The 25,636-nt window shown below is 50.5% G+C and overlaps 1 protein-coding gene across 5 annotated transcripts in view; it reads right to left on the bottom strand.

The window, feature by feature from the left end:
* ACAN (aggrecan) overlaps positions 1-25,636 on the bottom strand; it is a 60,965-nt gene that overhangs the window by 10,953 nt on the left and 24,376 nt on the right. For 2 of the 5 annotated variants that reach the window (XM_031440541.2, XM_031440543.2), the window contains exons 2-12: positions 22,909-22,985; positions 20,748-21,131; positions 19,635-19,809; positions 17,913-18,040; positions 16,834-17,127; positions 15,138-15,542; positions 13,104-13,278; positions 12,431-12,558; positions 11,062-11,355; positions 8,949-9,164; positions 3,900-8,144 (exon numbers count right to left, since the gene is read on the bottom strand). In XM_031440541.2, the coding sequence (XP_031296401.2) occupies positions 3,900-8,144; positions 8,949-9,164; positions 11,062-11,355; positions 12,431-12,558; positions 13,104-13,278; positions 15,138-15,542; positions 16,834-17,127; positions 17,913-18,040; positions 19,635-19,809; positions 20,748-21,131; positions 22,909-22,978 (6,514 nt within the window). In that variant the 5' untranslated portion in view covers positions 22,979-22,985. Of the gene's footprint in view, positions 1-2,942; positions 3,057-3,899; positions 8,145-8,948; positions 9,165-11,061; positions 11,356-12,430; positions 12,559-13,103; positions 13,279-15,137; positions 15,543-16,833; positions 17,128-17,912; positions 18,041-19,634; positions 19,810-20,747; positions 21,132-22,908; positions 22,989-25,636 lie in introns of those variants that run through there. The other 3 variants (XM_031440544.2, XM_064480571.1, XM_031440542.2) reach the window with 3 other exon arrangements.

Genomic DNA, 25,636 nt, shown 5'->3' with positions numbered 1-25,636 from the left:
GCTGCACATAAGAATTACAATGGTAGTTAAAAAATTTTTTTTAATTTAAATATTTTTTAAAAAGTACCAACTCCAGAGTCCCTCTCCAGATCAACTGAATTAGAATAGCTCAGGGTGGGGTCCAGGTGTGGTGCTTCTTAAAGGCACCCCAGGTGATTCTAAGGAGTAGCCAGGATTGAAACCTCAGAATCAGAAATCGAATCCCCACAGGAAATACTGAAATTGCAAAGGAGGTGGGAGGATGTTTCTGCTTTACAAGTGCATCCAAATAGGATAGTCCTGCTTTTAATTGCTAAAGAATCTGAATATTCATTAAACATGTTAATTTTGATGTGAAGAGTACAGATTAGTAATTTATTAATCTTGTTTATGGAACTCGTTTATGGAACACTGACTAAACAAGATGACACTGATGTATGTAGTCTTTCAACGACCTATGGTTCCTGGTTCTAGTGCAAGATGACAGACAGGTGGGTCATCTGTGAATACTGGACACTTATCTGCAGTCCTTTTGGAAGTACCAAGTCTTAAGCTAAATTGAACAGGAGGGACCTGGGACCCTAGCGGTACAGTCATGGGCTCTTCAATGGCTCTTACCACCTGCTCTTTAGAAATGACATAGCTTTTCATAATCCATGGAATGAGAGATGGGGAAGGGGAACCGGTCAGATGTACACAGATGATCTTAATCCTTACAGCAGTGTTTCTCAGCTCTGTCTGCACATTAGAGTCACCTGGGAGTTCAAAAAACCCCAGTGCCAGGCACAGGACCATTCCAATCAGAATCTGTGGGAATGGGACCCAGGCATCCGAATTTTTTAAAGCTGAGAACCACTACCTTTGACCCTACTTACAAATGACGTAGTGAGGACTTGGCTGTGAGTGTCTGGTTGGACCAATTCCAATTCTACAGTCGCTCTTCACTCTGGTCCTTCTGAAGTTCGGTTTCTAGCTCTTCGAGAGCAGTAACTGGTTATTATGTTCAAGACAGGGTTTCTTATTTAGCCAAGTGTGTTAAACAGTGAAGACCTCAATTCTTGATTGGACTCACTCAGTGGAGTTAGGCAAATCACTTAACCTCTGTGCTGCACTTTCAAATGGAGATAATTACCAAGCTATCAGAGCTCCCTGGGAAGAAATCGTGGGAAAGGAAGCTGTTTGGAAATATACACGATCAGAGAAAAGCCATCCTTACAGCAGATTAGTTAAGATCCATTGTCACCTACTTCTAATTTCAGAGGTGCCAGGAGACCAGCCTGGCTGTGACTTCTGATATAGTGTCACATTTTTGCTTCAAGTATCAGGTTGGGGAAGGAGTTGCTAAGAATGGAGAGAGGTGTCAGAAGACACTAAAAGGGGGCAAAGGGGTTCTGGTCCTGGCAACTACCTCATTCCCGGAAGTCCTGTTGGGCTCTGCGTCTGTTCCTCGCTGCCCCAGGCTGAGCTGGCCAACAGAGCTGAGTTCCATAATGCTTCACTCAAGATGGGTGCCCTGCCACTCTCTTCCTGCACAGCCAGAGGGGAGGAAGTGTATGCACACCTGGCCAGATGTCCATCAGGGGCGCTGCTCGTGGAACAGACAGTGCCACTCCCACTGCTGACTGAGGACTCAGTCCTGCTTGCTCGAAAGCACACAAGGGCTCCTCCAGGTTTTCATCGGGGGCAGCCTCTCCTACGACGAGGCAGTGCTCTGCCCTCCCCATTGGGGTGGATGACAGGGGGTTGTGTTTACAACCCCTGGGTCACTGTGGTCCAGTGGAAATACTAAGGCCAGGACCTTCCTAGGAAAGCCCACCCTCTCTGGCCATGGAGGCCCATAGTGGTCTCAGTCATGGCTCCCACAGAGGCTGACCCCAGAGGGGAAGAGAGTGAATAGATACCCATCCTAGTGCCTGGTTTATATATAAATATATATTTCTTGTGTAAGTGCCAAGTATACAGCATATTTATATTATATGAATATATAATATACCATGAGGTATTATTTTGCATATTAATATCTGTAAACACGGAATCCTTCTTTGTACACGATGTAAAGGCATTTTATATATGTCCTAGGAATGAAGTGCTTTTAAGAAAGGCCTTGGGTCTCTGGTTCCTGACTTCAGTCAGAGGAGGGGGTAAGGGTGTAGGGGCAGTGGATGCTAACCCAAGAATATGAGCTTGGAGGAAACTGGACATTTCTTTCCTCAACAGTGGAGATGTTAGTGAGCTGAAATGTCCTCCTGGCCACAGGCCTCAAGGTGTTCAGGGAGTGACAGGCAGATTCTAATCATCTCATTTGGGGGGCCACCTCCCATCAGCAGACCCCCCAGGCTCCTCACTCATCCCCCAACCTGCTTGACCCATGACTAAGGACAGAGATCCTGGGGTGGGGCACTGCTGGGTCACAGCTGACCTGCAGCGATGAATCCTGGAGCTGGGGATGACAAGCACTGTCTGTTTTATCTCCCTTGGGGCATGAAGTGGTCCCAAACCCTGCCCAGACCTAAGCATAGAGGGGACCGTAGGGACTTTCCTGAAGAGGTTAACACTGCACGGTGCAACCGCCCCTGCCGTTTCCCTCCCAGGGACTGTGGGCTGTGATTGGCTCTCTTCAGTACATACTCTAGCTCAACATTTCTATGAAGCCTCAAGTTTTATCTTCAAAATTTAAGCACATTTTCCTTTCTACTCATAACACAATCATTGGCTTGAGAAAACCCAAACTACTTCTCTAATTTACTTTTTTCTCCTAAACTGCCGTGTAGAACAGATTCTCCACAAAGACATGCCCTGTTTACCTATGGCTGCTACCCCAGTGCATCACTGTGGACCTCTCCTTCCCTGTCTGCGAAGCCTGTGCCTCCATTGACCTTGGTTGCCACCTTCCACCTGCGGCTCTTCCTAGGGATGAAGGGGTCCTCTCTGCCTGTGCCCCCCATGGCTGATGAGGGTCTTACCTATGTCCCAGTGCTTGCTAGTGTGGCCAGGGGGGCACAGGCATATGACGTGTCCCTCCGTCTCCTGGCAGGTTCCAGTACCACAGGGCTCCTCGGCACAGGACCTGGCAGGGGCTATAACCCCCAGGGAGAGGCTGAACATCAAGAACATAGCCGCCTAGGGTACATTGTGGCCTCCAAGACCTTGAGGTCAGGGCCCAGGGCCCCAGAAGCCCACAAGGCTGGCTTTGGGTCAACATGATTCTGGGTACTCTGTCCCTCCCAAAACCCCAGCATCCGGGTGGGGGTGCTCTCTGAATGGGAAAGGTCTCTCAGCACACAGAGGGATGCAAGGGATCCCAAAGCAAAAAGCAAAGGAAAATCATCAGCTTCTGGTGCTCGGGGCTGGGGCTGTGTGGAGTGAGACAATTATCACAGTACAGATGAGTCACCTGCACCAGGGTGGGGGTGGGGACACGGGTCTAAAGGCAGGGCATAGCCAAAATTCCTTAAATTGTGCAGGTTTTAACCTGGTACAAAGTAATTGTTTGAGTGCACATGTCATAAGTAGATTCATTCTCTCATCTCACATTCACTCACTGGGAAAGGGGCATGAGCAGGATCGCCAGCACTATCTAAATAGTGCTTCCTGTGCCGAGTAGAGGTGGTTGAATTCACATATAAATGTTCTAGTGATGTAACTCCCCTGTAACAGTAACAATCACTAATCTATAAGTGTGTACTGTGTGCAAAGTATGATACTAAGTGCTTGTTCTCTATCTATTTATATCTTGTTTAATCTTCCTGGTACTATTCCTGTTTTACAGATGAGGCTCAGAGAGGTTAAGAAACTTGCCTGAGGCGGCACAGCTAATCTGTGGTGGAGCTGTGCTCAGAACCATGAATCTACACTGCTTCCCACTATGCTACAGTCTGAACGACCCAAATCCATTTAAAGGAAAACAATCCCAACAATACCTGCCATGGTTGCCTCTGATTCATCTGTTCCTCCCGGAGAGGCTGGGATGGAAGCATCTGTCGGGGAGGTGACTGTTTCGGCTGTTTGGGTCTCTTCTCCTGAGTGCACGGGGCTTGAGGACTCAATTTCTAGATGCGCCTCTGCAGGGCGCTGGGTCTCCTGGGTCCGCTCAGACTCTGGGATGGTGGTGCTGATGATAACATTCAACCCCGAGGTGTGGCCAGACAGGTCTCCGCTGATTTCAGTCCTGTCTCCAGAAGCCACGGGAGTGGCCGGAGAGCCCGATGCCTCTGTGCCCACATCATAGGTGGTGGTTGACTCTCCACTCACTTCTGGGGTGGCTGAGCCCTCCCTGGGGACTTCCTGAAAGGCTGAGGTGCTGCCGCTCACTCCCAGGCTTGAGGCTCCCTCCAGGTCAGTTTCGTGGAAGGCGGAGGTGGTTTCAATCAGATCAGGGGACCCAGAAGTGCCTCCGCTGACCTCAGGCGCAGCCGATACCCCCACCTCGGCCTCAGGGTAGGCAGGTGTCTCACTGCCAGATTCTGGGACTGATGACCCTTCTACCCCAGACCCAGGGAACCTTGGTGCATCCCCAGATGCAGACGCTTCTCCACTGGACTCAAAAAGCTGGGGGGTGTACGTTACAGGGGGTCTTTGGCCGAGTTCCTGGGAAACAGTTGGTTCAGTAACACCCTCCACAAACGCAGAGCTGATTAAAGTCACTTCTGGGAGACCTGAGGCCTCCCCACTGGTGCTTGTGGCTGCAGAGGATTCCCCACTTACATCAGTGGTGCCAGAAAAGTCCCCACTAAAATATGGAGTGCTTGATGGCTCTCCACTGAGTTCTACCAGCCCAGACTGAAGCCCACTTAGGTCCAAAAGTCCTGAATGATCTCCAGACATGTCTGGTGCTCCAGAATGGGCACCACTAAGTTCCAAAATGCCCGAAGGCCCTTCTCCTGCTTCCTGGGCTGTTGGAGCCTGGGTTACAGATTCCACCAAAGTTCTGTCTACAAGAGAGACAGTGGGGATACCAGATGGAAGTCCACTGCCGTCATATGCTCCTGAGGGCAGGCTGCTCCCAGTCTCAGCTCCAGAGGATTCTCCACTGACTTCAGCTACTCCACTTGGCAGGCCACTGAATTCTGGAGGCTGGGATGTAAACCCACTGGACTCAATTGCTCCAGAAGATAGTCCACTGACATCCACTATTCCAGATGTGCCTGAGAGTTCTGCCTCTCCTGAAGGGAGGCCACTGAGTTCCACGGATCCTAAACCTTCTTCTTCTTTAAATGTAGTTGGGGTCACCTCAACCAAACTGGTGTCCACGAATGTAATGCCAGAAGATTCACCACTGCCACTCATGGCACCAGAAACCAGGCCAGGGATTCCGGATGTTGTCCCACTGAACCCGGGGAGCCCTGATGGCTGCCCACTGAGATCAGGGATCCCAGATGTTTCTCCACTCAGGTCGGTTATGCCAAATGGTTGACCAATGCCAGAAAGAACTCCAGAAGTTTCTCCGCTGATATCAGGTTGTCCGGAGGATAGTCCACTAAGCTCAGTCACGCCAGATATTTCCCCAGAAAACCCCGATGGCTGCCCACTGACCTCAAAAAACCCAGATGTTCCCCCACTAATGTCAGGAAACCCTGATGGCTGTCCACTGACATCAAAGAGTCCAGATGTTTCCCCACTAATGTCAGGAGACCCAGATGCCTGGCCACTGAGTTCAGCTCCTGAAGGGAGTCCACTTGCTCCCCCACTAATGTCCAACTCACTGAAGGGCAGCCCAAATGTTTCTCCAGCACCACTGATGCCAATGGTTCCCCTTCCTTCTAGTTCACCGGCAGTGGTGGCTGTGACCACTTCCACCAACGTAGTATCCACTAGGGAGACAGTTGGGAAACCAGATGGAAGTCCACTAAAGTCAGGAAGGCCAGAGGATGGGCCACTTCCAAGGTCCACTCCAGAATACTCACCACTAAATCCAGAGGGAAGGCCACCTGCTTCTGGAGCTTGTCCACTTCCTAGAGTTTCAGAAGGTATTCTGCCAAAGTCCAAATCTCCAGAAGCTGAACCAATCAAGTCTTCTTTTCCAGTAGTCAACCCACTGAGATCCTCAGCTCCAGAAGCAGAGCTCTCCAGACTTTCCCTTCCAGAAGGAAGTCCACTAAGGTCTCCTACTCCTGAAGCAGAAGTCTCTAGATGATCTTCACCTCCAGAAGGAAGTTTAGTGAAGTCTTCTACTCCAGAGGCAGAGGTCTCTAGAACTTCTCCAGAAGGAAGTCCACTGAGGTCCTCTACTCCAGAAGCAGGAATCTCTAGACGCTCTCCTGCAGAAGCAAGTCCACTGAGATCCTCTATTCCAGAAGCAGAGACTTCTGGACCTTCTCCAGAAGGAAGTCCGCTGAGGTCCTCTACTCCAGAAACAGAGACTTCTGGACCTTCTCCAGAAGGAAGTCTGCTGAGATCCTCTACTCCAGAGGCAGAGACTTCTGGACCTTCTCCAGAAGGAAGTCTACTGAGGTCCTCTACTCCAGAGGCAGAGACTTCTGGACCTTCTCCAGAAGGAAGTCTGCTGAGGTCCTCTACTCCAGAAACAGAGACTTCTGGACCTTCTCCAGAAGGAAGTCTGCTGAGATCCTCTACTCCAGAGGCAGAGACTTCTGGACCTTCTCCAGAAGGAAGTCTGCTGAGGTCCTCTACTCCAGAGGCAGAGACTTCTGGACCTTCTCCAGAAGGAAGTCTGCTGAGATCCTCTACTCCAGAAACAGAGACTTCTGGACCTTCTCCAGAAGGAAGTCTGCTGAGGTCCTCTACTCCAGAGGCAGAGACTTCTGGGCCTTCCCCAGAAGGAAGTCTGCTGAGGTCCTCTACTCCAGAGGCAGAGACTTCTGGACCTTCTCCAGAAGGAAGTCTGCTGAGGTCCTCTACTCCAGAAACAGAGACTTCTGGACCTTCTCCAGAAGGAAGTCTGCTGAGATCCTCTACTCCAGAGGCAGAGACTTCTGGACCTTCTCCAGAAGGAAGTCTACTGAGGTCCTCTACTCCAGAGGCAGAGACTTCTGGACCTTCCCCAGAAGGAAGTCTGCTGAGGTCCTCTACTCCAGAAACAGAGACTTCTGGACCTTCTCCAGAAGGAAGTCTGCTGAGATCCTCTACTCCCGAGGCAGAGACTTCTGGACCTTCTCCAGAAGGAAGTCTGCTGAGGTCCTCTACTCCAGAAACAGAGACTTCTGGACCTTCTCCAGAAGGAAGTCCGCTGAGGTCCTCTACTCCAGAAACAGAGACTTCTGGACCTTCTCCAGAAGGAAGTCTGCTGAGGTCCTCTACTCCAGAAACAGAGACTTCTGGACCTTCTCCAGAAGGAAGTCTGCTGAGGTCCTCTACTCCAGAAACAGAGACTTCTGGACCTTCTCCAGAAGGAAGTCTGCTGAGGTCCTCTACTCCAGAGGCAGAGACTTCTGGACCTTCTCCAGAAGGAAGTCTGCTGAGGTCCTCTACTCCAGAAACAGAGACTTCTGGACCTTCTCCAGAAGGAAGTCCGCTGAGGTCCTCTACTCCAGAAACAGAGATTTCTGGACCTTCTCCAGAAGGAAGTCTGCTGAGATCCTCTACTCCAGAAACAGAGACTTCTGGACCTTCTCCAGAGGGTAGCCCACTGAGGTCCCCTACTCCAGAAGCAGAGACCTCTGGTACCTCACCTCCTGAGGGCAACCTGTCAACTTTAGGAGTGCTGGGCCATATAATTCTATCCTCATCCCCTGAAGCCAGTCCACTTTCCACAGGCAGGCCTGAGCCCACTGCAGAGGTTAGCCCACTAGAGTCAAGGTCTTCAGAGGGCAGTCCACTTGCACTTTCCCCTGAGGGCTGCCAAATGGAGTCCAGGTGTCCTGAAACTTCTCCACTGCCTGTGAAGTCACCACTGACTTCGGGTACCCCAGATACCTCCCCAGAGCCTGGCAGCTCGGTCCTACTGGGCACTGGGGCTGAAAGTGTGGATGGCTTCTCTGAGGGGAATGGCTCCTCTGAGGGGAACGGCTCCTCTGAGGGGAATGGCTTCTCCGAGGGAAATGGTTCCTCTGAGGGGAATGGTTTCTCCGAGGGGAATGGCTCCTCTGAGGGGAATGGCTTCTCTGAGGGGAATGGCTTCTCTGAGGTGAAGGGCACTTCTGTTATAGAAGGGCCTGCTGTGCTCTCCTCTGTTGGTGCGCTAGTGGGAGGCCACGTAGGAGGGATCCCTGGAGGAAAGGAAGAAGAAAGATGAGATGTGGATTTAGTAACTCTGCCCCATTTTAAGCTCATGCAGAGAAACTGAATTCCATTCCTTCCACAGTAAAACTTTTCTTTCAAGAGCTCAGGGATGTGTCCAGACATTTTCTAATTAGGAACCTCACACAGCCTCTTGGGAAGGATGGGGACCAGGAAACTCCCTGTCACCCTCACGCTGTGCTTTGTGAGTCTCTAGGGGGTGCCATCCATACAAGCCATAGGATATGGGGGCCTGACTGCCAAATGAAGGCAATCAAGGTCACCTTTCAAGTACTTCTACAGTATCATCTCATTTATCTAAACCCATGACTTTCAAAGTGTGGTCTCCAGACCATCAGCACCAGTATCACCTGGGAGCCTGACAGAAAAGCAAATTCTCAGATCCTACCCCAGTCCCACTGAATCAGGAACTCTGGGGTGGGACCCGGCACACCGTGTTTTAATAAGTTCTTCCGACCATGCTGATACTCCTTGGATGTGAGAATTGTTCATTGGAACCCATCCCTCTGAGGCTGGGAGGGCCAGGCGGTGTTTGCAAAAATACACCAACTATTTTAATTCTGAGAGCCCTATTACAGAGGATTTGGAAAATAGAGAAAAAGAGAAGACCCGTGGGGGTTGGTCCTAGAGGCCAGCTGAGGTGCCTAGTGACAGAGCTGGGGAAACAGAGCACAGGTCCCAGGGAAAGAAACCACACCACCCCCTACAGCACACCCTAGGCCCGCAGGCACGTGAAGCATCAAGACGCGCCCCTGAGTCCAAGCCCCACGGACCTGGCAGTGGGGAAGTGCCCACTGGGGTGTAGGGGGCTTCCCACTCCGTCTGCTTTTCTGGCTCAGTGGTGAACTCTGAGATTGCAGTCGTCCCCTCCCCCACGGGGACAGCAGCCACACCGGGCTCCACGTGGGTAGCGATCCAGTCCTCCACGCCAGGGAGTGGTGTGGCTGTGCCACCCTCCTCTTCTCCTGGAGAGGGCGCCACTGAGACACCTAAAAGGGATGTGGATGGTGAGGGTTCCTTCTTACCAGTGTGACCCATCCCCATACTTCAGGGGAGCTAGGTGACTCTGGGGTGGGCCAGACCTGTGTACAAACCTTGCTGGTCCTCGACTTTCCACCCCTACCCAGTCCAGTGAGATGGCTCTTGTCTCCAATTAATAAGAGCCATTTGCATGGCCTATATCAATATGCACACACCATCAGCACTTTATTTCAGGGCGATCTGGGGCACTTTTTCTGGAGACTGTATTGTATATGCCAGGCACTCTTTAAAGGTGTTATGTATCTAAAATCATTTTATCTCGTAACAGCCATGTGAGATACAAACTATGATGTCATTTACAGATAAGAAAACTAAGGCACAGAGTTAAGTGACTTGCTCAGTGTCAGTGGCTTATAAGTGGTAGATCTAGTCTTTGAACCCAAGTATCTCGTGCCAGACTCTGCTCTCAACTACTGCACGATGCTGCCTTTCTTGGGGACAGAAATTATATACTAAGTGTGTCTGGGTCAAAATCAGGAGAGTGCTATTTAAAATGCATGAAGCCATCCTGACACTGGAGGGACAAAGGCAGGATTCATTGGCTGAGGGTAACTGTTCTAGTTTAGGGGTGAACAGCAGTGGGCTTGATGAAGAAGGAAGCCAAACTTCATGGCAGTTATATGAAAGGCTGAGTGATGGAGGGTCGTGGATGGATGGTGCCTCTGCATGGCTGGGAATTTACTGGGAGGCTAACTGGCTGGGCTTTTGATGCCCAGAGCAGGGAGAGGGGTTTGAGGGCAAGAGTCTCATCAAACTTTCTGGAAGGGAACTGGCTTTCTTGGGACTGGCAGAGTGGGACTGAACTTACTTTGAATTAGGTTTTAAAAGGTGATGCTGGAAGTCTGGGAAACTTGTGGACACTCAGGGTTTTTTTTTAATTAACTTTATTTTGAAATAATTACAAATTCATAGGAAGTTACAAATATACTGCGTTTTGATGTATAATATGTTAAATGTGGCACAAGCCATTACTGTAATCTACATTCTAGTCAGTGCATCTAGACTCATGGACCCTGTGAGAACTCATCCAATCAGAGTCCAGTGAGGTCTTGGCCAGGCCCACTGAATTGTCTGACATCCCTCTCAGACCTTTGGTAACATGGCATCAAGTCCTCAGCATGGGTCAATTAAAAATGTGAATTTCTGGTGCTTAGTGAAGAATAATAGAGTAATTTGACTAAACTCATCACAAAAATATTTAGAAGTGGGCGTAAAATTTGACAAAGGTGTACAAATTAAAAGAATATATATACTGTTTTAATTTGTACACCTTTTAATATATGCCATTTATTTATCACAATAAAGCTAACATTTATTGAGCATTTACAATGTCCCAGGGACTATACCAAGTGTTTTGCATGTATTATCCCAGTTAATCCTTACGGCAAGTCTTTGTGGTAAGAACTATTATATCACTATTTTAAAGACAAAGCAGAGCAGAGGGTATAGCTCAGTGGTAGAGTGCATGCCTAATGTGCAGAAGGTCCTGAGTTCAATTCCCAGTACTGCCATTAAAAAATAAATAAGTAAATAAACCTAATTACCTCTTTCACAAAAACAAAACAAAACAAAAAAAGATGAAGCACAGGAACAGATAGGTTGAGTGACTTGCCCAGGGTCACACAGCTACTAAGCCATAATTCAGGTCTGTCTGATTTTAGAGCCCAAGTTCTTACTCATTTCTTTCTATGTGCCTCTAGGGGCACCTTAGAATGATGCACTTGCCTTGGGGTCAAAGCCTATTCTTTTTGCTCTGATGGATGGACAGAGGTCAGGAGGAGTGAACCCAGGGGAGTCACTCCCCCTAGACAGAAGGGGAGCTGGAAGAGAGGTAAGGACACATACCTCGGAAGCAGAAGGCGTGGTGCCGGGACAATGGGTCCAGGAGGCCTGTCTGGTTAGGGTAGAGGTAGACGGTTCTCACGCCTGGCTTTTCCCCACCGCAGGCAGGCCTTGGGGTGACGATGGGGTAGCGGAGGCTGCCGTCGGACAGCCAGCCGGCATAGCACTTGTCCAGGCCACGGCTCCAGGCAGCATAGAGCTGGCCCGTGGAGGCCAGTGTGGCATTTTGGGATTCACAGAACTCCTGGGCTTCCTGGAAGGTGAACTGCTCCAGGCGTGTGGCGAAGAACACCTCCCCTGGGGGCAGAGGCAGGTGGCAGGTGTGATCCTCCACCCCCATGGCCAGAGCAGCCTCTGCTCACCCAGGGGCAGGGCAGCTGAATCACGATGAGGTGGTCACTCTCCCCTCCTTCCCTCCTTTCTAGATTCTCCAGTCGCACTTAGGCACCCCCTCCTCCAGCTAGGAGAGGTACTCCCTTGGGTACCCTGTGTTCCTCTAAACCACAGCATGAAATCATCAAGCACCGAATGCTGTGGACCTGCAGCCCCACCCCAACCCTCATCCCACCCTGTGAACTCATGGAGGGCAGGGGGTGGGTCCCGTTGCCACTGTTGGGTGTTGGGTCCCAGCACCTCGAACTCTACCCAGGTCCCTGTCTGATTTAGGGGAAGGAAGTTCACATTTACTGAACATCTGCTTATACCTGGCACTTTTCATGGACATCTCATTTAATACTCAAAAAAAGTCTCTGGTATTAGCATAAATCAACCCCATTTTACAGATGAGGAAATTGAGGCCTAGAGAAGTAATTTGTCCAGGTTCCAAAACAAGTGAATGGCAATGCTGAAATCTTTCCAGAATGCCAGCATTTCCAAAATTGGGTTCAGTGAAACAGTAATTTGGTGATTTTAATTGAAATGAAAAGAAATAAAATAAAACCAAATAAAGGGTCTGTGTTTAAATAAGCTTGGTCAAATGCTTGGTTAAGCAGAGTTAGAGACTTTTTCTTACTGAAGGACTTTTTAGAGTCTTTGATTTGTTCATGTGCATTGAGATTCTCTATGAAGCAGTTGGTATATATAACACTTCTTGGTATAAGTGAATTGATTCATTTATCCACAGAACTCATTGCTTTTTAAAGAAAACAATGCTCTCCTGCAATGCTGGGGAGTCCTCGTGAACCACCTGAGGGGGAGAGAAGAGGCCTGACCTGGGAGAGGAGCTGGGGGGGCTTTCTTTCTTAAACACGCTCTGCCCCCCGCTTCCCGCCCAGGTGGGAATGCGACTAGGTGGATGGTAACTCCCCTCCTCTGTGGCTTCCCGTCAGACCCCTGCTGTCTAGAACCCGAAATGTGAGAATGTGGCCTGTACCCTCGAGCCTGTCCACGTAGCAGTAGACATCATAGGTTTCTGATGGTGGCCGCACACCGTAGGTCCTGACCCCTGGGCTGCTGTCCTTGTCACCCACACATGGGGTCCGTGGGCTCACAATGGGGTATCTGCAGAGGAGGGTGGGAGGGATGGATGAAAGCCTGTTCTGGGGGCTGGGGGATGCAGGACCCCAGGGTGAGGCCAGAAGGTCACTTGAGGACTCAGGCAGGTGTGTCTTCTCTTGTCCAATGGGATTCAAACCAGGAAGGAACCTCTCATGCAGCAAGTTCCTTGCATGGCGAGGGAAAGGGTCTGGGGGTCTTTGGGTGGGGAGGGAGGGATTCTTGGCTTCAGAACAGATCCCATGGCAAGGCAGGGCACGGGGTCAAACTGGAGGGCACTGGGGGCTTGAGGAGGGGCTCTCCTTCTCTATGTCTTTTAAGGGGGGGAAATGACCAATGAGTTAATGTCACCCAGGGCCCTTCCCCACAGTCTCAGTATATATCTTGTCTAGGGGAGAAATTAAAGGAGTGACCATGAGCCATTAATTAATTAATTAACCCACAGTGTGGCAGGTGCCTGCTCTGTGCTGGCTGCCGCAGGCTCTCATTCTCCAAGCCTGATCTCTCAGGGTTGGGTTTGGGCTGGGAGGGGAACCCAGCTCGTCTGTCACCTGACGGTCTGGTCCTGTAGCCAGCCGGCGTCACACTGCTCGTAGCCTGCTTCATAGGCAGCCTGGAGCTGCTCCGGTGAGGCGATGACGGCCCCGGTGCTCAGGCAGGCCTGCTGTGCCTCCTCGAAGGTTAGCGAGTAGCGGGAGGAGCCCGGGCGGTAGTGGAACACAACCCCTGGGTGGGGAGGAGAGGGAGAGAAGGAGAGACAGGGCAGGCTCAGGGCATGGACCGGGTACCACAGTGCTGGTGCTCATGGGGCTGGATTCTCGAGGCTCTGAGGGTGTGGAGAGAGCCCTGGCTTCTTGAGGAGTGACCTCCTCTCATCCCTCTTCCTTTCCTACTCCTGATCTGATTCCCAGCCGAGTGGTTTTTCTCTGCTTGTTCAAACTGCTCCTGAAATCCACCTCTGAGGGAGCCTTCTTGGACTCTTCTGCCATAGACCTCCCCAACCCTCCTTCCTGGGCTCCTTACTCTCAGGGTGCTCATTTGTCCCTTTACTCTTTAGAACAAATGCATTTTTTTTCTTATTGTATAAAGAACAAACGATCATTACAAAGCATGTGGAAACAATAGAGAAGGAGAAGGAAGAAACCAAACAATCAGTGGCATTTCCTCCACCAGGCCCAGAGTCCCGGGTTCAAGGGGTGGGTGGCCTTCCTGAAAGTGGCTGTAAAGTTTGTGTGGGTGCAGCAGGCATATTGCTGGGGAGTGGACTCATAGCTTTGCCAGATTCCCAAAGGGGCTGGGGTCCACACAGCCTGTCCTTGAGCCCCTACTTACTCCGCCTCCCCACTGCATTCAGCTGGATGCACACTTGTTTTTGACACTTCCCTGGGTGACTGGCCAGTTTATGTCACAGTTGTGGATCCCCAGGCTGAGTCTGTTCCACATTCTTTGTCCTATCCTGTGTTAGACGCTCATCTGTCCACTGGCACCTTCTTATGTGGTGGCCATGTGGAGAGAGTGAGGGTCCCTTCAGCCTTGGACCCACCCTGGGACCCAGACATCATTGGTGTTACCCCAAACTTCTCAACAATTCTTCCTTCTCAACATACTGTATTTATCTGGGCAGTTCAGGCTAAAACCCCACTTGGTGGCATTGTGGGTGTGATGGTGGATGGCAGCGTCCATCTGCCCCTCCCCCAGGAGGAGACATCACCAAAGCCCTGATGGAGGCCCCAGAATGTCCTTCCTGTTCATGGACATGAGCTTGGGGACCAGCTGAGCTCCCTGTGATGTGACACCCCAGTTCCCCAGACACTTATGAGCCACCTGAAATACCATCATCCCAGAACAAGGGTGGCAAACGTTTTCTGGAAAGGGCCAGGCAGAACACATTGTAAGCTTTGTGGCCTGAAACTACTTAATCCTACCATGATAGCCCTAAATTTGCCACGGACAACATGTTAACAAATGGATGTGGGTTTGTTTCAGCTGAACTTTATTTGTGGGCATTAAAATGTGAATTTCATATAATTTTCATGATATGTCACAAAATATTACTCTTCTTTTGTCTTTTCCCTTCATCTCTTTAAAAAGATTCTTACTACCATTCTTAATTCTTGGTTCATGGACTGTATAAAACAGGTGGTGAGCTGGATTTGGCCCACTGGCCGTGGTTTGCTGACCCCTGACCTGGAGGCTCAGTGCTGTGAGGGGTCCAGGGGTCACCCAGTGCAGCTGTTTTCAAGCAGCTCTATTCTGTGGAAGTGCCTGATGGGGTGAGGTGGGCCCCTGTAAAGAAGAGCCCCCGTTCTCCACCGCACTTCGCCTTTACCTGTTGATACATACACTAGTCTCCACCTGTGACTTCATTGGAAGGAAATGCTTTGTAATGAAAGAGACACACACACACACACTAGCATGGGCATCACTGGTCTGGTCCATCCCGCTTGCCTCACAAGAGAGGAGAGCCAAGTCTGAGAGGAGGGAGGCTGGTCCCAGGTCCCAGGTTAAGTTGAAGGCATAGAAACCCAAAGGCCAAGTTCTCTGCACCAGTCCCCGTTGCAGCCCCCTGAGGGGTGGGCACTTACCCCCCGGCAGTCGTGGCTGCCCTGGGACCTCAGCTGCACCTGGGACTGCGGTCACCTGCACAACAAGGTCTGCACTGGTGAAGGCCGTGGGGGAGCCCAGGACAGGCGTGGACTCCTCGGTAAAGGCCCAGGGCCTGGTGGCCTCTCCTGTCCTGTTCTCAGCCTCTGGGAAGGCAGTGGTCTCTACGTGAGTTGCAAATGTGAAAGGCTCCTCAGGCTCCAGGCCAGTGGGGGACACATCAAAGACGGGTTTCACCGTGAGGATGACGGTGCCTCGGGCTTCGCCCTCGGTGATGTTTCGGGGCAGGGGCAGCTCCACTTCAGGCCAGGTCACCGTCTGGATGGTGATGTCCTCCTCACCACCCACCCCGAAGAAGCTTTCTGGGATGTCCACAAAGTCTTCACCTGGGGCAGGGGACAAAGACACGCATTAGTGCTCAGCCTGGGGCTGGCTCAGAGATGAGCCTCAGATCACCTCCTCCCCTGCTAAGGAAGGAAAGCACCCACTGTGTGTCTGGCATCTGGTCGGGCCCCTTTCAGAGGCCCTCAACAATTTGAGTATTTATTATAATGGCGCCCACGGTTTCCAGATTAAAAGAGAATGTACTCATCACAGCCCAGGATACTGACCAATCAGCTCAGTGCTTGTGAAAGCATCCTGCTCCAACATCCCTTCCTGATCAATGCCAGCTGCCTCCTTACCTATCTTGTGAGTATCCTGTGGCCGTGTGATGTTGTAACTAGCCAATGGCTAACGTAAGTCAATTACAAAGAGAACCTGAAAAATCTTCCCAAAGATGCAGAAGTTCATGAAATCGATGAAACTGACAGGAGAGAACTGCCCGCCTCAGTCAGGAACACACGGGAGTCTGGCAGAAACGAGCCACTTAGTAATTAAAATAAAGAGAACATCCATGAAGGTGCTACTACTTCAGACAGGGTGGTGAGAATATTGAAAGGTTAAGAGAGGCTTTGGGGGAAAATCCTAATCATTTTTGCAAAAATAACCCTCTTTATGTAAGATCGGGCTGTGAAAGTTAAACGTGAAATGAGCTATGTCACCGTGCTAGCACCAATTTTGTGATAAAATTTATGCACCTCCATATTATTCATTGCTTTTTTCCCTCCAAGAATTAGCAGTTAATTCTAATTATAACCTAGACTGTGTAAAATACAAGATAAAAACCTTATTTTTAAAAGTTTTAGTCCAAATTTTCAAAATAAAGTCCCTGCCAAAACTTTCCCCCACCCTTTTCAATAACACTTCTGTTCTCCTTTTGAAGTGTATTCAATTTGAAAGGACAGAGCCAGCATTCTCCCCCATCTTCCATGCAGGACCACCATCTTCCCACTAGACAGAGGAGGAAAGCGAGGCTCAGGGCCTTGACTTTGCCACAGCTGAACGGTAGCTGGCAGCAAAGGGGTGATTCAAACCTGAGAAAACAGACTAAAAATCTCATGCTTTTCCCTCTCTGTTCTGGGCTGAGGAGACAGGGCTGGGTGCTCAGCAGCCTCCAGTGATTCTATCTTAGCTCTTCTAGGAACCAGTGAAAATAGGGAGGTGCTAAGGCATGGGGTTCAGGTACCTAGTGGTCCCTTAATGGAAGTAAAAACCAACCCCCCATTTTAAGATCTTGTCCTCTGAGCCCCAGTTACGGTGGCTGGAGCTCCTCTCCGGACTCCGACCCAGCCCCACCTGTGTAGCAGATGGCGTCGTAGCGGGATGAGGGGTCAGGGTAGCCCGTCTGGTTGGCGTGCAGGTAGACGGTCCTCACGCCCAGGAGGTTGCCCCCGCAGTTGGGCCGGGCCTTGGAGATAGGGTAGCGCACGCTGCGGTCGGCCAGCCAGCCGGCGCTGCACATGTCCATGCCGCCCTGCCAGGCCAGGTAGAGCTGGCCGGTGGTGGCCAGCCGGGCGCCCAGCCGCCGGCACTCGTTGGCTGCCTCCTGGAAGGTGAACTTCTCCGGGGATGTTGCATAAAAGACCTCACCTGTGAAAGACAGAGCCGGCGGGGTGAGGAGCTCCCTCCCATGTCTGCCCCACATCCCCAAGGAGATCCACACCGTTCCCTGGGGCTTGGCCTCTAACTTCTCAGAGCCCTGGTCCCATAGGTCCGTATCTCAGATCCTGCCCTCCACTTCCTTTGGGCTTTTGGGCAGGGTGACGTTGGTTTCCTAAAACAGGGGAACCAAGAAAAAACTGCCGAAAAGGCAAAGAAGTGAGGAAAGCTCAGAGCAGTGTGAAGCCCGGATGGAAACTCCTGCTGGAAAGCATTTCGCCCGCACTTTGCTGTGGCACTTCCCACCACTAGGGCGTCTTTCCTGAGTCAAACATTGTCCACTTGAGCAATCCTTTAAAAAAATCCAAATTCTGATGGGAAAAGCAAGCATCAGGTTTTGACCCTCAGAGCAGTGGTTTCCAAACTGGGGTCTGTAGGCCCCGAAGTGTCCATAGGGGCGTTAGGGATGCCTGTGAGCTCTTCTAACTATTTCTGAAAATCTAACAAGGTTGTGCTTGGGGGAGGGGTGGGGTGGTGGGCCAGACCTTTGCAGGTGCCTGGGGCCACTGAGGCCTTCGTCAAAGGGGAGAGTGAGGGGGCCAGACCCCTCCTTCCCCAACTCTTCCCTCCCCACCCAGCTGGGCATGGCAGAGGGGGGTCGAGTGTGTGGTGTCCTGGGATAGTGCCCTGCCCCGAGGAGGCCTGTGTGATCCTGAGTGTCAGCAGGATGAAGGGGCTGGGCGGGGGGCTTTGGGGAAGGGGGCGGGCAGCCTCACCCTCCATCTCCTCCGCGAAGCAGTACACATCATAGGTCTCATTGGTGTCACGAATGCCATAGGTTCTCACGCCGGGAAACTCATCCTTGTCCCCATAGCAGCCTTCCCTCGGAGTGTGGATGGGGTACCTGTCAGGAACCCAAAGTAGAGGTGTGACACTCAGGGCACAGAGGGGGCTGGGAGACTGTACCCTTGTATCCTCCTCTCTTGTGGGAGGAAAAGGTGACTTACTGATGTGTTTGCCAGTCTCTGTCCTAGATCTGTGGGCTACTTGCTTTTACAGTTTTTACCCCAGCTTTATTGAGATATATGTTTTCACCATAACTGGTAATTAAAGCTCCCCTGACTGAATATTTATTGGTGCCAAGCATGTTCTATTTGAGGCTTGCAAACTTTTTCTATAAAAGGGCAGAGAGTAAATATTTTAGATCTTGCAGACCACAGGGTCTCCATTGTGACCAGTCAACCTTGCGATTGCGGTGCAAAGCAACCTAAAAAGATAGGTGTGACTGTGTTCCCATAAAATTTTATTTACAGAAACAAAGGGTAAGTTGGACTTGACCCATGAGCCATGGTTTGCTGAACCCTGCTCTGTACCATTTGAGTCTCATATCAACCTAATGAAGCAAGTGCTATAATTGCTGTATTTTAAATGGAAGAAACAGAGGCCCAGAGATGTTAAGCAATTGATTCAAGGTCACACAGTTTCCAAGTGCCGGAGCTGGGGTTTGAGCCCAGCTCTTTCTGAGGCTGAGGTGTGGGTTTCTGCACCATGTCAGGCTGTTGTCTCATTTTGCTCTTTTAAAAATTGTTGATGGGTTTTGTGTCCTAAGATGTCTTGCCTACCCCAAGATTACAGAGATATTTTCCTTTGTTTTCTTCTTGTGGCTTTGTGGTTCTGGCTTTTGCATTCAGGGCTCTGATCCACCCCGAATGAACTGTCTCATCTTGCCTTAACAGGCTCACTCACATGACTGAGAGCCCTAGAAGGCAGGGCTCTGTCTGTCCTGTGGGCAACCCATCCCTCAGCAGCTGTGCTCAGGGAAAAATGTGCCAAGAAGCTTAATTTATGTATGTCTTGCCTTATTAAAAACAAACAGGATGTATTCTACAATTTTGAAATCCCAGTATACTGTATAGCACAGGGAAATACATACAAGATCTTATGGTAGCTCATGGAGAAAAAAAGGTGACAATGAATATATGTATGTTCATGTATAACTGAAAAATTGTGCTCTACACTGGAATTTGATGCAACACTGTAAAATGATTATAAATCAATAAAAAATGTTTAAAAAAATAAAAAAAGTAAGCCTTTCATGTGAATCAAAATCCTAAATCCTAATAAAGAAATTGTACTTGTAGGAAAAAAAAAAACAGGATGTAAAGTGGTTTACAAAAATATGTAATCACCCATGTTTAAAAAAGAAGTAAGCACAGAAATGGTGGCAAAGGGAAAAAATGGGTAGGAAGAATAATGATGTGTAATTTCCATGGAGAAAATGCTCATGTAGGGCCAAGTTGCTAGTGGCTACTCACTCCACCGCAGGACAGAAGATCAAGGATTTGGGACAGGTCATTGGGTGTCTGACTTAGAATTGGCCAAGGCATCCCTCCAGCCCCAGCCTGGGTTGGCCACGGTGTCAGGCTGGTCTCAGCTCAGTGCTGGTCACCGTTCCAACCCATTGCCCACCCTACTCTGACGGTGGCCTGGGGGCTAACCTGACGGTCTGGTCGGCCAGCCAGCCGGCATCGCACTGGTGGAAGCCGTCCTCATAGGCGGCCTGCAGTTGTTCGGGCGTGGCGATGATGGCACTGTTCTGCAGGCAGGCCCGCTGGGCCCTGTCAAAGTCCAGGGTGTAGCGCGTGGAGATGGCTCTGTAATGGAACACGATGCCTGCAAGACACGTGAGGGTGGGACAGCAGGTCAGGCACAGCCTCTCACCATGGAGGTCCTCGCAGAATTATGACGATGGTCATGGAGACCTTAGAGACATCTGGTCTGGCCTCTCCCTGAGGATCCCCTCTCCACGTCTTCACGTGGTCCTTCTGCCTTTGCTGGAACATCTCCCATAACTCATCTCCACTACCCCACAAGACATACTGGAATACTTGTGATAATTCTGACCATCAGAAATTTCTCTGACTTGACCTAAAATCGGTCTCCTTGTAATTTTTTGTTGTCACTCCAGGACCCCATATTTGCTTTGGGGAAAGAGACACTTAGATGTTCACGCACCTTAAGCCCAGGGGCTTCTTAGTGGGAGTCCTGTTTAAGGCTCTCACAGGAGTGGACCATCTGTGGCAGAGCCTCCCAACAGGAAAAATCTAGTGCTGACTGAAGTTCTGAAGCCAACCAAGGACATAAGCATTTTCCTTGGGCAATGGAGGGAAAGGGAACCAGGGAGTCCCCATCCCTTTCTTTGGCTTCTGGAACTGGAGGTGGGGGAGGGAAAAGACACTGGATGGAGAGTCGGGAGATTGCTCTGGCTCACTTCCAGGGAAACTTCAGGCAGTAACTGAACCTCAGTTTGCTTGTCTGTAAAATGGGGATGATCACAAGGGTCACTGAGTCACAGGATTGTTAGGAAGCAAAGACTGTCATTTAAGTGTGAATATGACCAGGGAGTATTTAATTTCCCCAAAGTCCAGAGAGAGTGATATTACCAGTTCTGTGTCACAGAGGAAGCAACTGAAGTTAAGTAACTTGACTGGGGTGCAAACCAGCTGGGGAGGAGCTGGGATTGAAAGCCAGCCAGCCTGGGTGCACACCAGTGAGGATGCCACTCTGGCTCCATCCGCAGGTGAAGCAGCGTCCCTGTGGGAGGCTCTCACCTTTCACCACGACCTCCACAGTGGCCTCACTGTCCTCGATGCCGTGCATCACCTCACAGCGATAGATCCCAGAGTCATTGGAGCGCAGGTTCTGGATTTCCAGGGTGGCATCGCTGGGGATGGCCGGGTAATTGGGCAGCGTGGCCTTGTCTTGGTAGGCACTGTTGACCCGCACCTGCCCTTCGGTGGCCACCAGCAGCACCACCTCCTTCTCCTTGGAAACACGGCTCCACTTGATTCTCGGGGCGAGAGGGGCGGTGGAGGGGGCGGTGGTCACGGGGTGCATGGGGTGGATGAAATAGCAGGGGATGGTGAGGGAGCTTCCCAGCAGGACCCGCAGGGGGGATGGTTCAGGGATGCTGACACTCAGCGAGTTGTCAGGGTCTGTGGGGGAGACATGGGGTGGGAGACAGACTTGTTAGTGCCTGGAGAGGACCACCCAGCTTCCCTGTCAGTCCTTCTGGAAATGACAATGACCCATGAACACGTGTGTGTCTGTGCTGAGGGACGTTCCTGTGCCACATGGATTCCCTTCCAGAGCAGCTTCCTCAAGACCCTGGTCTCTGTGCCTCAAGACAGGAGCTATGGAGCCAGTAGAGGCTGCAGAGGACTAGGGGGAACTTCAGAGGGGAGACCATCTCTCTGTTTCTCAGACTGGGGTACCCTAGGGGATGCCAAGCCGTAGGGTAAACAGGAGGCATCTTCCTGGAGTGACTGCTTGACTCAAAGATTGTGGAAAAATTATTTGGAGGTCAAAAAAATTATTATGGGGAAGAAAAGAAAATCCACACAACTTTTAAAGCTAAGATACAAAAATGTCAAAGATGTGTCCCACTTGAGGAGGTCTGCTTGGGCTCCATCAGGATCTGGCAGAGGGACAAGTCATTCTCTTCAGCTATTGGGGGATTGGGGTCTGGCTGGAGAAGCAACAGAGAGGATGACACTGAAGTCTGCAAAGAGTCAGACAGAGGTGGGGTTGGGATATGATTAGACTCCACCAAAATTCACGTAGGGCATTGATAGGGAAGAGGCAGCATGTTTGCCAAACCCCGTTAGAAGGCAAAGATCTCCCTGCAATGGGAAGGGAACAGCTTTCACAAAATAGTACATTTCACAGAGAGTTATATACTTATGGAAACTTTTTTCCCAGGAAAGCCTACAGGTAGAAAATAAAAATGTTTCAGATATTTGTGGGTGGAAGATACACAACAAAGCAAGGAATGGGGATTTGGGAATGTTAGGGGTCCAGCCCTAACCTTTTGAGGTCCTGGGCGGTCACCACGAGGCCCTTCCACACAAATCTCCCTGTGAACGCTCAGTCCTAGCACACGACGAAGTAGCATGGTTTTAGTGGGTGGTAGTTCTCTGGGGACAGCCGAAAGTGACAGCAGTGTCCAGCTCTGCAGCTTTTAAAGCTCTCAAGCAAACTGGTTGGCCTGTGTGGGTAAGCCATCCCTGGTTATAGCCCGGGGCTGAATATTTGTGGGTCCCAGAGCAAGAGTACAAATGGAGACCCATAGGCCGTATGTCTAAATATTTAAAAGTTATAAATCAGGCCAACAGCTTGTTGAATAAAATACATTCTATCTTCTTATTAGGCAGTGATACCTTTCAAAATGAAAAGCCAGATTCAAATTTAGAATTCTTGGATTCCTTAGAGCTTTGCTTTGGGAGGTGGTGGCCAAGCTGGAGGAGGGGAAATCAGGGCGCCTGTCGTCCCGTCACTGCTCTGCACTGTGAGAGGTCGGTGTTTATCCCGGGCCTCACATCCCAGCTCTGTCAACACCCGAACAGCCACCCCTTCACTCTCCCTCCGTCCTAGGGGCAGCTCACACCAGGGGTGTGGTCCCCTCATGAGAGGATAGACTCAAAGGAGAGACCCATGCAGCCTTGGAAGTGACTTGGGTCCAGTTTTTAGGGAATTCTGGACATCCTGGGTACCCAGAGGGAGCACAGATCTGAGTGGACAAGTCTTGTTGGCCCAGACTCTTCATCCTTTAGGGAGAACTGGGGCTGGAGGAGGATCAGAGGGCGTCCCTTCTCTGATGTGATGGTTCAGAGCAAGCACCAGGACTAGCAGTGCCAGGCTTGGTTCTCCATCCCCGGAGTCCAATCCTCAGTGCCTGCTGGTTAAATGGGGCATGCGTGGGAGTGTCCTCACCTGAAACTTCTACTGAGATGGCTGCTGCGATGACCCTCAGAGTCACAAACACCAAGAGTAGAGTGGTCATAGTTCACCTGGAAGAGGGGAGGCAGAAGCAGAGGTGTTATTTGGAAGTTCAGCTACAGTGAAGTTGAGGGCATTTGTCACAGGACGCGTGAGATTAACGCCACACCCGTGGATCTGAAATCACACCAAGGTAAGGAAGTTGCATTTGATTTGGGAGATATCTTCTCCAAGAATTCCCTCCTCACAAAACCTTCACAGATTCTTAGTTTCATTACAGATGTGAGGCTGGAAACCTTCTGCTACCTTTTCTAGGAGACCTCTCATTTTCCAACCAACAAAGGCTCACTCTAAAGGATGCTTGTGATGGTTGATTTTCTGTGTCAACCCGACTGGGCCATGGGGTGCTCAAATATTTGGTCAACTGTTATTCTGGGTGCATCTGTGAGGGTGTTTTGGGATGAGATTAACATCTGAATTGGTAGACTGAATAGAGAAGATTGCCCTGCTAATGCAGGTGGGCCTCATCTAATCAGTTGAAGGCCTGAATAGAACAAAAAGTTTGAACCACCCCCGAAGAAGAGATAGTCTTTCCTGCCTGGGTCTCAAGCTTTCAGACTCCAGCTGGAACCCTGGCTCTCTAGCTTGCCAAATACCTCATTGTCGTGTGAGCCAATTTTTATAATAAGTCTCTCTCTATAGGTATGCAAATATCCCAATGGTCCTGCCTCTCTGGAGAACCCTGACTAACACAATCCCCCAGACCCTGAGAAGTGATGTGAGTTACCCAACATCCCTGATGAAATCTGGACCTGCCACCAACTTCAGATTCAGGGATCTTGTGTGTTTTAGGATGGAGATTGCTCCAAGTTTTGGGGCAAAATTCAGAGGCCTGGTTCAAGTCAAGGGAAGGATGCTCACCCAGAGAGTTCTTGAGGAGACTGTGGGATGGACAGATTAATAATTTAGGAGAGAAATGAAAGCCTTGGACCCCTAGATCCCTCCTGCTGGCCCAAACAATGACTTCATGTGAATTAGAGAAACAAACCTTCCTTATTGTCATCTGCTGGAAAACTGTCATGCTAAGTATACTAATCTGTGACAATGACTTGTAAAGGGCTTCTCCTGCACAAATGGGACCCTGACTCCAAGTGGGCCAGTGCAGGTAGACCCCAAGAAGACCCAACTGAATTTACAAGAGATCAACCAGCGAGCTGGTTCTTAGTCTTGGCTGCTCCCTGAAATCATCTGGGCTTCAGCGGTCCTCAGGTATTTTAAAAGCTCCCTAGGATGGGGCACCACTGCCTAGAGGGTACGCAGTCCCACCGTAGACACCTGTGCATCCCATGGCGAATACTTGAGGATGTTTACTGAGTTGTTCTGTTGGACAGACTTGCATTGGTATCTTCCCTGCCCTCCTCTCAGTCTGTGAGCATTTAGTCTTGGTTTAAAAAGTGTTTGCCTCACAGATGCTCCGCAAGGAGGAGGGAACTAAAGACAAGAACAGCGCTTTCTGTGGCTGAGAGTAGTGCCCAGCTGAGGCCGCCCGCTTCTGGGTCCTTGACTCGGCCAGTATCGGACGGCCCAGCAGGCGTCGCTATTGGCTCAGTCACCACTGGCTGCGGCGGGATGGAGTTAAGGATGAGGGGCTCCTGGGGTCCTCCTCTCAGGAATGTGTGGGGGAGGAGCGGGCAGGACCCAGGACTCTGGGGACCCTCTTGGGTGACCCCGGCCTGTCGTTTGAGTGGTCTTTCCACCACTATCCTCCATTCACTCCACATACGCCGGTCCCCAGAGTGAGGAAAGGGCTGTCTGTGTGGGCGCTGCTGGGCTCCAGACATGAACGTCTGAGGCTTGTCTCCCTCATGTTGTAGGAAGTCTGGAAAATCCCGAAGGCCTAAGAAGTAGCTCCTTGCTTCTCCTCAGGGATTTTTTTTTGTCTTCCAAAGAAAAAAAAAAAAAATCTCTGGGGCTCCAGGCTCTGGCATTTGAGGGGCCTCTGGTTCAGGCCCAGTGTGAGCAGTGACAGCCAAGAAAGAGTCTCCACAGTGAGAAGGGGGCTCGTCTCCCAGGCCACTCTCTTCCCAGAGCCTCAGGGAAACCACGTCCAGACACAAGGCCCGCCTGTTCTTCTCCTTCAGAACACCCTTCACTGGGCAGTTCTGTGTATGTTTTTGGAGTTGTGTTTCTTCCCTCCCTCTCTGAACAAGCCCAACATTGTCCGGGACGCAGTGGTTCTCTGTGGGGCCTGGGCCCACTCAGTTTTTTCCCCTGGCCTCGGCCAGCAATGAAAAGGGCAGGGAGTGTGTGTGTGTGTGTGTATGTGTGTGTGTGTGCGTGTGTGTGTGTGTGTGTGTGTGTGTGTGTTGGGGTGGGGGGGATGTGGGCAGAGAAACTAATTTTATTTCTTCTTTTTTTTAAGACAAACTTTGGGATAGAAATATTGCAATAAATATGCTCTTGTGTTTGTGTGTGTTTTCTCAGCTGTAAAGAAAATAGGGAGAAATTCCATTCTGTCTGGACTCCAAGTGTCTCCAGGACTCACTGAGCCTTTATGTGAGGAGATGGGTCCTGCCAGGCCTGTCAACAGGGAGGCCTTTCTCCATGGGAAGCAAAGGTGGTGAGGGGCCTGGGTAGCTGGGCTGGTGGAAGGGGAAGGGGGGCGCCTGAAACTAAGGGAAGAGGAGCTTTGGGGAGCAGGACGCGGATGCTGGGTGAAGGC

Source organism: Camelus dromedarius, chromosome 29 (assembly GCF_036321535.1).
Source record: "Camelus dromedarius isolate mCamDro1 chromosome 29, mCamDro1.pat, whole genome shotgun sequence".
NCBI classification, from domain to species: Eukaryota; Metazoa; Chordata; class Mammalia; order Artiodactyla; family Camelidae; genus Camelus; species Camelus dromedarius.
This window is presented reverse-complemented; position numbering and strand designations above follow the sequence as displayed.